Consider the following 14,589-nt stretch of genomic DNA (forward strand, 5'->3'; position numbering starts at 1 on the left):
GTGATGCTGTGCCCAGCTCTGCCTCTCCTGCCTCCCCCCTTCTGAGGTACCCTGTACTTGCCCTTGTGCAAACCTGGAAGGAACCACAGTGATATTGTAGCAGGCTTGGAAATACAAAAAGAACAATCTAGATTTCCATCAAAAAAGAATTCCAAACAATGGGGAGGGGGCAAAGAAAGCTCTCTGTATACACTCATGAAATAATTTCAAGATGAAATTGGAAGAGAAAAAAGTAAGATTCAGGACAGTATATAAATTTTGCTACCATTTGTGTTAAAGAAAAAAAGAAAGAAAAGAAAACAGGAAATAATACTTACTAGTGTGATAGGGTTTCTCTGGAAGGTAGCAGAAAGAGCAATTATCTCTGGGGAAGGAAACCAAGGGACTTGGGGAAAAAGGATGATAGAGAAACTTCCTTTTTGAGCTTAGTACCATGGGTATATTCATGTCCAAAATTTTAGATTAAAAACAAGCTTGGGCTGGGGATGTGGCTCAAGTGGTAGCGCGTTCGCCTGGCATGCGTGCGGCCTGGGTTCGATCCTCAGCACCACATACAAAGATGTTGTGCCCGCCGAAAACTGAAAAATAAATATTAAAAAAATTCTCTCTCTCTCTCTTTAAAAAAAAACAAACAAGTTAAATGTTTTGGAAACAACAGAGATATAGGACTAGATGGAAACTGGGGACTCAAGAGGTGATATTTTTGTTGTTTTTGTTGTTGTACCGAACAGAGCATTAAGTCATTAAGGGATTAAAGAATTTTTCCAAATTCCTACAACTAAGTGACAGAGCTATGACCAGAGCCCTCATTTGACTCTTGGCACCCTATTCGAGGTGGACAATAAAGTTGTGAAGATCAAATCAACCAACACACCTTTATCCTAGTACCCATCAGGAAGTAAGCAATCAATCAATGCCAGGTACTGTTATTCATTATTTTGAGACTATCACGGAGTTCAGGTCGATGGGGCAGGGAGAACTGTGAAGGAAGCTGTCATAGGAGTCCCTGGAAATTAATACTTGTAAGAAAAATAAAATGAGGGTATGGGAGAGAATGGTATGAACCGTTGATTCTTATTTATTTAAATAGACACTAGAAGTGGGCCGTGTAGCTCTAGCTGCTCAGGAGGTGTTTGATGGCTTGGACAACATAGTGAGACCCCATCTCAAAAAGAAAAGAAAAGGAAAAATTCACTAGAAAATAATCTCAGAGCGCAAGGGGTGCTTCATTTGGAAAACATATGTGAGGATGTGCATTATGGAGAGAATCTCTAGCTCCTTTACACAATTCCATGAAGGGCCACCTGTGACCATCATGGTCTCATGCTGGAAAACTCATGTACCCAACCCAGGACCATCAGGGGCACTTCTTTCCATTTCTCTTTTATTTCCAATTGTTGAAATGTCCTCGTTATTCCTGCTAACTTATTTTCTTCCCTATTTTCTATTTTCCTGTGGCTATAGGTCAAGTGGGGACTCAAAGAGGGTTGAGTGTTCCACTGGGAGCGTCATCTGTCTCCCCTGGAGAGGTACAGAAAAGATCATTCTGGGAAGCTTTGTTTGCAGTGCATCTGGGGTGAGAGCCTCAGCAAGAGCCCTGGCAAAGCTGAGGCTTCTGGAAATCTTTTGCTCATGTTGCCCTAGTGCCAGAAAGCTACCTCCTAGGCTCCCTCTCTTGCTCTCCACCTTATTGCCAAACTTCATGATTTGCAAGCATTCCTTTCCTCCCCGATTCAAGGAAAAATATAGTGTGAAGGGAATCAACCAGATGCCTGTCAATAGATGAAAGCATTAAGAAATGGTGTGTGTGTGTGTGTGTGTGTGTGTGTGTGTGTACATACACAATGGAGTTTTACTCAGCCACAAAGAAGAATAAAATTATGGCATTTGCTGGTAAATGGACAGAAATGGAGAACATCATGCTAAGGGAAATAAGCCAGACACAGAAAATCAAGGGTTGAATGTTTTCTCTCATATGTGGAAGCTAGAGCAAACTGAAGGAAAGGTGGAGAAGATTGGTATCATAAAGATATAGGGGACATCAGTAGAGTAGAAGCAGGAGATTGAGAGGCAGAGTGGAGACATGGGAAAAGGAAGGAAACGCTGAAAGAATTCTTTAAAAATCATGCTATGTGCATATGTAAATATGCCACAGGGAATTCAGTCTCCCACAGGAACAGGGAATCCATTTGATAATCACTTTGGTAAATGCCACCCAAAACTCTCGATCAGAATCAAGTTATATTCTGCAGTTTGTCATTAAATGATAGATACTGGGACCAAAAGATTACGAAAAGTTGCCCAAGATCACACTTGGAGTGGTAAAGATTGGATCTCAGAGGGCCCAGAACAGAAATGAAGCTTTTAACTTCACACTCTATTTTTCTTTTTCTTTTTTTATTACCTTGACAGTAGGGAAAGCTAAAAGTTTATTTATTTTTTGATTGGTTCTTCCTACTGGGACATGAAAGTGGGAGACTGAAATGTTTATCTATAAAACCAAAATAATTAACTGTGACTGTCTTCGTTCACCTGCCATAACAAAATACCACAGCCTGGGTGGCTTAAACAGTTCTGGAAACTGAGAAGTTAAAAAATCAAGGTACTGGCAGATTCAGGGTCTGGTAAGAACCCTCTTCCTGCCTGCCCGGTTGCTGAATCCTCATAGGGCAAAGAGAGAGCAGGCAGAATGAGGGCTCAGGTCTCTTCTTCCTCTTCTTATAAGGGCACTAATCCCATTTGGGGAGCCCCACCCTCATGACCTCATTAAACTTAACTACTTCCTAAATGCCCCCACCTGACACCATCATATTGGGGACATCATCATTTTGGGGATTAAGCCTTAAGGCTAATATATGAATAGGGTGGGGGTGCACACAAACACTCCTTTCATAATAGTGACCAAACAAATATTGTTATTGTTTTAACCTGAATCACAAGGCTAACATATTGAATTGTCTCTGCTGTGTCTGGGTCCGTCATTCAGTGGAGTCATGGTCTAATCTGTACTGTAGAGTGTGACATAAAGCAGCCAACTTCTCCGTTTGCATCTCACCTTTCACCATGCAGAGAAATTCCACGTACACTATCTTTGTGACCTGCCATAGGCTGGGCTAGCAATACTACCCAGGGTTCAAACAGAATAAACTTGCTTGTACCTTGTCAGTAAGGAAAGCCCCACAGTCGTATTTTATTGAATAACTTTAAGTATTGGTGGAGTTTTCTTATTCTCCAAGGGAATATTTGGAGAATATTCTTGGAGAATCTTACTTTACAAATGAGATATGCAGCATATTTTTTATTTAGAGTCCAGAAGGATTTGTCACGGGCAGACTTGGTACTTTGCAGAATAGAAGGCCTAATGTTGAAACCTAAGTAATCACTCCAAAGCCCAACATCCCTTCCTATTGATAAGTACTTTTTATTAAAAATTAGGACACAGAGTGAATTCCTTTCCACCTGCTTACATTTAATTTTTTTTTTTTTTTTTTGCGGTCCTGGAGATCTAACCCAGGGCCTTAGAGTTTTCTAGGCAAGTGCTTTACGGCTGAGCCGTGTCCCCAGCCCCATTTCTTGACATCTAAATGGGTTAGAGGTCGTTCACTGAATTTTCGGTATGTATACATTTAGATTTGTTCAGAAATTTTATTAAAATATCGTGATACCCTATAGGCGATCACCTGGAATGTCACACCACTTGGCTTGGGAAATTATCCTTGACAGGACAAAGCCTCCAACACCCCGGGCTAAAGTGTGTCCAAAGTGTCTGGTCAAAGCTAAACTGCCTGCATTGATGGAAGGAGTATCTCTGGGCACTGATTCCATGTTCAATATACTCACAGCTCAAGCTCCATTTATGTTAAATCAATACACGGTATCACCATGAACTGGAAGGCCAAGTGCAGTGGATCAAGTTTATCACCAAATGTATCTAGGATAAATTCAAAAATCATTGAAACCATAACACACCAGCTCTGTCTCCATGGCAATCTCAGTTTTGTGCATGTCCCCACAGGTAATGGTGACGAATCAGAAGATACATCTCTATCCCCAGAAAACGAAGCCACAGCTGAAGAGACCACCTCAAGTGTGTTGACTACAACAACCCCAGAAACAGTATCTGCAAATACGACTTCTATCCACATCGCCGAGGACACAGATCAGTTAGAGTTTATATTAATGGTGTTGATCCCATTGATTTCCTCGGTCCTCCTACTTTTATTAGTGGCACTCCTTGTGAGGTACTGTAGGAGAAAGAGAACTAAACAAGGTAAATATTTGGTGTATCCTTATTTTCAGAAAATTGCTTTACAGGTTAATGAGGACTCAATAAAACAGTATCATTTTTTTTCTTTTACTCAGAGCCTTCTAGCCAAGGATCTCAAAGTGCTTTACAGACATGTGAGTATTCTCCTGACATCCGTTTAGGGTTTGGGATGGGGTAGAAGGAAGTGAGATGTTTCAAAATTAAGCAACAAAAGCACCTGTAATCCCAGCGGCTGGGGAGGCTGAGGCAGGAGGGTTGCAAGTTCAAAGCCAGCCTGAACAACAGTGAGGCACTAAGTAACTCAGTGAGACCCCAAATAAAATTCAAAACAGGGCTGGGGATATGGCTCAGTGGCCGAGTGCTCCTGAGTTCAATCCCTGGTACCCCCGCCCCCCCAACCAAAAAAAGAACAAACCACTATGTGATGATAAGTGATACATTTCAATGACACATTTAAGCAGTTAATAATGGCGTGTCCTTTTTGTTTTTCTTTTAAGGACATGTTTTCAGTCTACCTTGAAATTTAAAACATAGCACTGCCATTTTGGTATCCAGTGCAGATGGTATATAGTCTTGGCCAAGAGGCCAGTGTGATGTTTCCCACCAGGTGGGAAGAGGGTCAGGAGGTGAGGCAGTGGGTCAATTTAGGGCTAGGGATGGAGGCTGGAGACCTTGGGGTCTTTACCACAAAAGGACCGGGGAAGCAGTATTCTTGTTCCCACTGAAACTTTTGCAAGGAGATTCCTGACTGGTTAAAGATTATTCACATCAATCTGGAAACCAAGACAGAAAATTCCCAAGATCAGCAGCATGAAAGTCCAGCATGGAATCATCAGATACCAGCTTTGGGGGTAGTTTTAGGTCCCAGGCAGTCTTGGGGTACTTTTGTCTTGTGCTGGTAAAAATGATGCTGACTCATTTTTTTAAATTGAAGGTTTTTTTCTTCTCCTTTTTTTCTTTTTCTGATTCTGGGAAACATACCTACAAGTGCTTTACCACGAGCTACTTTCCCAGATCTTAAGTTCAGCTTTTAAAAGTCATTCTGGAAATTACTCAAGGAATAAGAGGTTTCCTGATAACACACAGAGTCATATGCAAAACTTGCTCTGGGTCCCTCTGGCCCAGTAACAGGGCACCTGGGGCTTTGAGGTCATGACCTTGGCCTAAATGCTTCCCCCAGGGTCCCTGCGCGGGGGCAGCCCTTAGCTCTCTGCAGAAACTATAACAGCTATTTCCAAAGCCAGCAGATGAGGCAAATGTGAGCTGGGGGAGAAGCCCCAAAGTGCATTTCCCTTCATGGCTCATAAAATAGGCACCCTAGAAGCAGGAAGTACAAGTTTCTTCACCCCTTGAAATTACAGGGTGGCCTAATAACAGTGGTCAAGTGGGAGTTTCTGCAGAAGCTAAAGATAAGGCAAGAGGCGGCAGAGCTGGCTGGACCCCACTTCTTTTTTTGAGATAGGCCTCCCGTTATCCAGGTCGGCCTCAACTTGCAGGCTTAAGGCATCCCCCTGCAGCCTCCAGGAGTAGAGTAACAGGGACTACATGGACACAGACCTGGATCCCACTGTTCAACCTCAGGCAAAGTAAGGTCTTCCTGCCCCAAACCATAGCCCCACAGTCTGCTTTAATTAATGGACTCCGAGGAGGGAGGTGTCTAGTAAAGGGTCACGTTTGTAGGTTTTAGATTCAGAAAGTGATTTTCACTGAACTGCACTGTGCAAGTCTGTCTGTTCAAGGGCTGTTTACACACAAGAACTGGCCTCATCCTCCTTCAGGGCCCAAGCATCCCCACCCTGTAGCCCTACTTGAAATTTTTGCTGTTGCCAGATCACAGATTGACTTCCAGGGACCACGGACAGACGGCCCTCTGCCTTCTGTCTGGAATTTCCTTCTTGTCTGCTTGGCAAACGGCCACCCCATTCTGCAGTACCCAGGGCTAAAGCTCTTACAGAGACATTCCCCAAGCAAAATGCATCACCACTTCTGGGTTGTCATAGCACTTTGTTCACACTTACTGTCCACAAAACTCATGTTGTCATCATAAGCAAGTGACCTTTTTTTGTGTGTTTTTGTTTTTATCTTTCTTTCCTGCTACATTGTGTTCTATTTAAAGTCCAAAAGAGCCAAGAAGTTGTCTTATTCCTGTTTGACAGTGTGGCACTGCGGTTGAGAGCACAGATTGTAGAACCACACTCCTTGGTTGGCTTTTGCAAGACCAGCTCTGTAATCTCTCAGTTTCCTCATCCATAAAATGGGCAAATTCAATACTTAGCACATAGAATTGTAATTAAATGAAGGATGCATCCATTTCCCTCTATCATCTATCTGTCTATGATGTATGTAGTACTTAGGGGAAAAGTGCCTGACATAAGTTCTAAGTAAACGTTCACATGTTATTATTATCACTTTAGCTATATGGTACCCACACATATTATCTGCTCAGTATATGTTTGTTGAGTGAATGAGTTGATGACAGGATGTCAGAATATTTTTTAAAGAACACCTACTCTCAGAGGCAAAAGCAAATTGGCACATTATCCCTACTACAAATCAGCACCACATTTTTAGTTGAAATATTCTCACTGTAGGAAATCACAATATAGAAAACTTAGAAATTCAAACCAACTGCTTCTCATAAAATTTTTTGATAAAGATAACTTGTTGATTTTTTTCTTTCACTCACTAGCCACATCTTTAATATAAACATAAATATCTCTTCTGAACAGAATGCTAAATGGTTAGCAACCACTTCCTCCATCCATTTCTATTTAACATTATAATACCAGTCTAAGACAAAAGAATATTTAAATAACTAATTTTTTTTTTCAGGAAAAACAAAACTGTCAAACTCAATCAAAGAAACCAGCATTTTGCTTGGATAGTTCCAAAGGAGTGCTTAGTTGCAGGCCTGGGCACCTGGACACTTGACGTTCCCTCAGAAAGTAGGCAGAGAAACACTGGTTCTTTCCTCACATGATAGACCCTGGTCTGGTGACACCTGGGGAGGACGTGGCCAACACTTTCAGAATGGATACTTCATCTGATTGGAAATACCCTTGGTTTTGTTTCGGTGCTGACTTTGGCAGGCTAAGCACACGCTCTATCACTGAGCTAGTCCAAGATGACTTTTTAAAATTTTCTTGTTGCTTTTTTTTTAAATACCTTTATTTTATTTATTTATTTTTACATGATGCTGAGGATGGAATCCAGTGCCTCACCTGTGCTAGACAAGTGCTCTATCACTGTGCCACAACACCTTCCTCTGTTCTTTATTTTTTATGTGGTGCTGGGGATTGAACCCAGGGCCTCAGCATGCTAGGCAAATGCTTTACCACTGAGCTAAACCCCCTAAATTATCTTTTTTTCCCTTTGAGCCTGTCTTTTCATGTCCGGGGGGGAAAAGGAAATATTGCACAGTAACCTGGTGTTTTGCGATCCCTCTTCCTAAGCTTCCAGGCATTACATTTGCAGTTGTTACCATTTAACATTTATTAAGTACCTTGCTGTGAGAGTGTGTTTGGGGCAGGGGGAGGGGGTAATAGATGTCTTGAAAGAGATGCAGCTGGCAGGAAACTGTCACTTTGAACCGACAGCGGCTACATGATGTTGGGCCCTGCTCAGTAAATCTCTCAGGAAAGAGACTTGCTTACTGCTCAGCTTGGAAATAAGACAAGGAAGCCAGTCTCTTGCAGCTCCTGTGTCCCCAGCCCACACCCCAATTATCCCACCATCCCATTCACAGAGGAGAGGATCTAGGAGTGGGGTATTGTCAGGCCAAGTGGTTGTGATGCAGGAAGTGAGGGAGGAGGACAAGGTGGGGAGGAGGGTATGAAATGGAAGGACTCTAAGGGGAAAATGGAATCCAGGGGGGAGAGGGAGGGGGGCTGCTAAAAGCTGCATTTGCCTCTGGGTTGCAAAGGGAATAGGTGGCTATTAATAAAGAGCTGTAGGCCAGGTGGAGTGGAGCGGGCAGGGCCTGATTGCTGAGGACAAGTAATTGGTCTCCCTCCTGGTTTAATGTTTTACTCTCCCAGATGTTTTTCTGTTGCCATGGCGGCTGGGGCAGGAGTAATGGCCATGGAGCAGGGAAGAGGAGGCCACAAAAGGCTTTTTGCTCTCTTTTAATACTGATTATAGGAGCTTCGCATTTGGTGCATCTGGAGCACTTTGGTAATGGGTTTTTTAACTTTTCCATCATCTGCATGCAATCGAGCTTTTGCTCACCTCCAAGCCCTCAGGGAACCCGGATTACAAAGATAAATCCATTGCCCACAACAGTGGGGCTGTGGAGACACATGCTCTCTGAGAAATTAGCTGGGGGGGGGGGGGGATTAAGCAGGTAGGCAAAGAGGGAGAGGAGGAGAGAAGGAGGGACAAAATAGGGTGATTTTTATGGGTTCCCCATGGGGAGACTCAATCACCTAGGGGCTTTATTTATAGTAAAATCCCTTATGGAACAAGCCTATAAATTTTAGAAGAGATGAATATATAAAAACATGTAAGATGCAGATAGTTTCCTTTCCCCAGTCTCCAAGTTATTTTTTGAGGAGTCAGGTACCTGCAGGAAGCTTCAGATTCCTACTGGGGAGCAGGAGGATATAACAGCTCCTCCAAAGCAGGCAGTCATGGCATGAAACTTAAATGTGCGCCCGGCTTTCCTGGACTGGCAATGCCGTTCATGCTTGCCAACTGCAGGAAACCACCACAGCGCACAGCTGCCAGGAGGTCTGTTCCAGGTGCCTGCTGGTTGGGTTGCCTCGCTGGGACCTGCACTTCTGTAGGCCAGATAAAAGCAGGCCTCTGACTGCCAAGATCAGGAACATCTGACTATTGGGTGGACCTCTACAGAGTGGCTTTCTTTCTGATCGTTCTCACTTCATAAAAAACACGGTGGCGCTATCCACTATCCATTCATTTGACATTGTTGCTTCATTTCTCTGGTCTCCCTGCCAAACAAAACAGAGCCTGGGCCCAGACATCAGGCTGTGGTTCTTGCCACATGTTCATCTGGAATCTGATGTTCATTAGAGACGTTTTGTAAAATGTTTCCCTGACTTTTAGCCCAATCAGCAGCAGCAAAAGCAGGTGGGCTGGATGTCTATCATGATAATGCCATCCAACAGATTGGTGTGAATTTAACCCCAGGGATGAACAATCAAGATTAAGACTATTCATTGATTCAATAAATATTTACTAGGCATTTGCCAGGTACTGTGTAAGTAGGACAGGAGCTGGGGATGATGTGAAGAGGACAGACATGATCTCTGTCCTGGGGGAGCTGTAGGCTAGTGAGAAAGACAGGCAAAACAGAACCAAGCAGATGCATGGATGAGAAATTGTGACCAACACTCCTGGAGGAAGCAAGCAGGGTGCTGAGCCTCAGGAACACTGAAAGATGTGTCCTTCTCAAATAGAGGTGGAGCAGCCACCCTGAGGGCAGGTTACTGAAGCTCAGAACTTAGATCCAGTCATTGAAAGAGCTGGGGTAAAAAGCGCAGTTTCAGGAGGAGTCTTTGATGGAGTGACCCACATCCTGCTTCAGGACAGAGGACAGTGGCGCAGTGTTCAGCATGTGTGCCCTGGGAGATAAAGCCCTGGAGTTTTGAACTGGGACATTTTATTGAGGGTGGTCAAGGAGCAAGCTCTGGAGCTGAACCCTACCTTTCTTTCCTTTACCACTGTTTTCCTCTTCATGTGGATATAAAAAAGGTACAAGATACCTCTGATCTGAAGTGAGCTCAGGAAAGCATCCTTACCCCAAAGGAAACAGATTTCACACCCATTAGGCTTCATGTCAATATGGCAATCTGCACTGTTCAACCTGGAAGTTACTTATTGCTCCTTTAAAAATGGAATTTACTGGAGTTGGGTTTTGGCTCAGTGGTAGAGCGCTTGCCTAGCATGTGTCACACACTGGGTTCATTCTCAGCACCGCATTTAAATATGAATAAAATAAGGGTCCCTAACATCTAAGAAATATTTTTTTTTTAAAAAAACGTAATTTACTTAAAAATTTTTTGGATTGCTTTGTAAAGAAGACTTCAGCTGTAGATGCTAGTGGACAAAACTAACTTGACCTTTATATTTATTCCCTTTTAGATGAACTGGGAAGTGAAAACCTGAAAGTGTGAGTCCTCCCCACCTCCTCCAACCTGCTCGCTCCTGGATGAGAACAGCTAGGGAGGGGACATGAGCCCTCGGCCTTTTCCTGGGCTCCGATGCCCTTGCAGGGTTCTCCTACTTCCCGGGCCCCCGAGCACCGAGATGGCCCCTAACGGCGCAAGGCGGGGTGCGCCCGCGTCCCCAGATCTTACCCAGAGCGGAAGGCCGGGTGGGAGCTGCTGTATTTCATTGTCATCTGCTCAGAAAAAGACTCTCTTTCTGACTGCTACCAGTGTCGAATGCATAGTGGTTCGATATTCTGACCCTGGATGTATGTCAAGGACGTCGGTTAATCGATTCTGATTAACAAATTTATCACCCGGAAAGATTCTAGAGCTGGCGTTGCGGAAGGGGGCCCTCAGAAGCCGAAAGTTGGCGCTGCGCAGGGACCAGCAAGGACAGGGCGGGAGAGGAGGGGAGGAGGAGGGGGAGGGGGAGGGGGGGAGGGAGAGGTGACACTCTGACCCGAGTTCTAGGGCGACTCCCCCACCCCCCCTCCGGTAGCTTCACTTCCTCTCCCCAGCTCCACGCCTCCGCGGTGGTTGGGGCGTAGTCCTTCCTCCCGCGACTCCATCTGCACCCACTTGGGGTTTCTGCACCTTAGCCCTGCGCTCTGGCCCCGGGGTATTAGAGTCTGTAAACAAGTCTGGAGCGGCACCGGGGAGCCTGGACTGTTGGATTTCTGAAAGTAACAGCTCCATTTCTCTAGGAAAGCCTGGGAATTGAAGGGAGAGGTGATAAAAGTTGCCCCTTGACCGTGGTCTCTTGATCTGGGGCACTGATCCAAGACCCCAAGGAAGGAGAAGTGAAATAAAGCAAGGCTGAAATACTAAACGTGGTCTGAGGAGGCCTGCAGACCTCCAGACCCCCGGGTTCCCTTTCTAGCCCACTCCCTGGGCCTGTGGGCCTTCCCGTTTGGGATCAGGGGTAGACGTGAGTTTGTTTCGCATTTCTTCCCGTTAGAGCTCAATACTCTTGAGCAGGGTCACCCCAGGCTAACCTGGAGTGGCAGACACTGAATCAAGTCCAATTTCATCAGAATTATCCTTCTGGACTCTCAGAATGAGATGCAACGCACGACCCTCCCCGCCACCCCACAACAATCCTTTTGCTGTCTCTCTCTAGCCCTATTTTCGAGGAAGACACACCATCTGTCATGGAAATAGAGATGGAAGAACTGGATAAATGGATGAACAGCATGAATAGAAATGGTAGGTGGAAACCAAAAGCTTTTGCTTTCTTTTCTAGTAATAGAAGGCTGCAATAACTTTAAATAAATACTTGAATCAATCCTGGAGTGTGACAGAGCCCAAATACTACTATCTATCTAATGCATGTAGATAATTAACTTAGGTCTGATAGATCCTTAAATATCCAGTGGAATTATTACATGGATTATTGCAACTTGTTTTTATTTGCGTACAAGTTGTTGAAATGACCTCTTTCAAGCAGAAAACCATCTATTTTTTTCTTTTCTGTTTTGTGGTGCTGAGAATGGTACCAGGGCCTTGCACATGCTACACAAGTTCTCTACCACTGAGATACACCCGCAGGCTCCATGTCTTTTTTTCCAAGCAAGGAAATCTGAGACCAAATTATCCGGGAAAAGCATCTGGCATTTTCTTATGGATAATAGAATTTAGAAATCTATAATTTTGATTTGTATATGAGAGTAACTCTATCAAATGTACTTTACAGAGATCTATGCTGTCCAATACAATAAATGGTAGCCATGTATGACTATTCAAATTGATCAAATAAAATTCAGTTTTAGTAATCACATTTTGAGTGATCAGTAACCAGGGGGCTACGTATTAGGCTGAATCTAGAATACTTCCATCACTGCAAAAATTTCTACATAGAGGGGCTGGGGTTGTGGCTTAGCCGTAGAGCGCTCACCTAGCACTTTCGAGGTGCTGGGTTTGACCCTCAGCACCACATAAAAATAAACAAATAAAAATAAAGGTATTGTGCCCAACTATAACTAAAAAATGTTAATTTTTTTATATAGATAGTAATATTAAATATAACAACTTCCAATTGATATCTGGCAGTAAGAGTACTCTATGTTCCTTACTTCCCATTAAGTCAATAATTGGTCTTAAAATGATGATCAATATTTTTTCTCTAAAAATCAATAAATTATTTTAATGCTCAGATGTAATTGTTCAGGTGAAATCCACTATTTATGTTATCATATAATTTGTATTTTTAACTTATCTTTAAGAAAAATGCCCTGGGTCTGTCAGATTTAACACCCTACAATGGAATTTTCTCAAATCCAGAAATTTGTTATTAAAATTAGATGAGCTTTCCAAAAGATTAGAAGCGCTCGATAACTTGTATAATTTCCAACAATTTTTCATACTGAGGGACAAAGGGCCCCATAAAGCATTTGAAGATGGATGTAGGTCATGGACCTTGTCCCTAAGTGGTTATATCTTATTGTTCCTGTTTATAGATGCACACATAGTAGAATTTGGAAAATGCAAAAAAAAAAAAAAAGTGGAAAGGAGGATTCCAGTACCAATGACAGTCTCTGTCAATATTTTGTTGTATTTCCTTTCACACCTGAGACTTTGTGAAATACAAATAATAATTCTTTCACATTCACTAAAACCAGAAAACTGCCAAAAGACATCAATTTGCCAATGAAAGTGGAGAGTTATTTTGAGACATAAGGGGTATATCCAGGGGAATTCTTTTTTTTTTTTTTTTCTTAAAAATAAGGGTGGTGTAATAGAAGAGGACTTGGCTGATTCTAAGAAGGGGGCCATTCCTCACCTTCCTCCCTGCTCTTCTCTGCTGAGTGGTCTGACTGAAATCATTCTGCAGGCTCATCAGGACCTGGGTGCAGCCATTTTATCCAGTGTCTAGCCTGAAGGATGCAGATTCTGGCTTTTAGAACAACACAGAGGTTCCACGGGGAATGAAAACCAAGCAGTGATGAATTACGCCCTTTCCAGTAGGGGCAGAGGCAGGCTCAAGTCTCGAATCTGCGTTATTAGTGCTTTTTTCATTTCAGGAGCCTTGCCACCATTAATCTTTTAACCTCTAAATTCCCTAGAGTGAGATCATTTTTGCACAGGTAACCACACAGATCAAGGCAATTTCGATGCTCAAGTGTGTCAGTTTTGGGGATAGAAAATAGAATTTCGATGACTAACAATGAGTTTGCTTTTGTTCTGTTCTAGCCGACTATGAATGTTTACCTACTTTAAAAGAAGAAAAGGAATCAAACCACAACCCAAGGTACTTCTAATTTCTACCACAAGTCATATGCTTATGGCAGGAAGGGGACTAGAACCACAGAGGAGCACTTTTTCTTCACCTTGGCTGCACTTATCAATTTTTTTTTTAATATTTGCTTTTTAGTTGTAGTGGGACACAACACCTTTATTTCATTTATTTATTTTTATGTGGTGCTGAGGATCGAACCCAGGGCCTCGCACATGCTAGGCAAGCGCTCTACCGCTGAGCCACAACCCCAGCCACACTTCTCAATTTTATTATGGCAATTTACATGGAGTTATATGTATATGGAGAAAAGAAGTGAGTTTTGTTTTGGAAAAATACAAAATAAACATCCTAATGGCTCTTTACCTTTAGAAATAAATTAATATTGATATTTTCTTCCAGAGAGGCTTCTGTTTTAGTCATAAAAATGTCTGATTATAACCCTAGGGTTGTTTACCTTGCATAGATAGCTGTTTGGTAAGGACAACAGATGGAGAGGGCATTCTCAAAGCGGGTAACTGTAAATAAGAATGAATAAAAGGAGCACTTAAAAAAAATTAAAAAAAATCCAATCCACCTGGACTGGCTTATTACAGGAGAGGAATTAAATGGAAAATTTTAAATATACATTCCGTTCTACCACTAGGTGGCTCTGCTTGATAGAAAATTTTAGTGCATTGGGGTTTGGGTGTAATTTATTAGCACTCCATGATCTTGTTGAAATTATATTATCCTCTATGAGGACAGAAATGACCCTGTTTGGGTGTTTTTGATTAGAGGATTGTATGGTCAGGAAGTAGGGAGGACTCAAAAGGAAACAGGATTCATTATTTAGCAAGTTGGGGGCTTGGTGAGCGAGCTTTGCTGAGCTCTCCGGGGGCACCAGGTTGTTGGCAGGGATGATCTGTGGATGATCAGAA

General features: G+C 42.9%; 1 protein-coding gene across 1 annotated transcript in view; it reads left to right on the top strand.

The window, feature by feature from the left end:
- Positions 1-14,589, top strand: part of Tmem154 (transmembrane protein 154) — a 42,900-nt gene that overhangs the window by 15,715 nt on the left and 12,596 nt on the right. The window contains exons 2-6 of the mRNA XM_021734751.3: positions 4,016-4,270; positions 4,363-4,401; positions 10,370-10,397; positions 11,558-11,643; positions 13,627-13,684. Coding sequence (XP_021590426.1) covers positions 4,016-4,270; positions 4,363-4,401; positions 10,370-10,397; positions 11,558-11,643; positions 13,627-13,684 — 466 coding nt within the window. The remainder of the gene's footprint in view (positions 1-4,015; positions 4,271-4,362; positions 4,402-10,369; positions 10,398-11,557; positions 11,644-13,626; positions 13,685-14,589) is intronic.

This window comes from Ictidomys tridecemlineatus, chromosome 9 (genome assembly GCF_052094955.1).
Source record: "Ictidomys tridecemlineatus isolate mIctTri1 chromosome 9, mIctTri1.hap1, whole genome shotgun sequence".
Lineage (NCBI taxonomy): Eukaryota > Metazoa > Chordata > Mammalia > Rodentia > Sciuridae > Ictidomys > Ictidomys tridecemlineatus.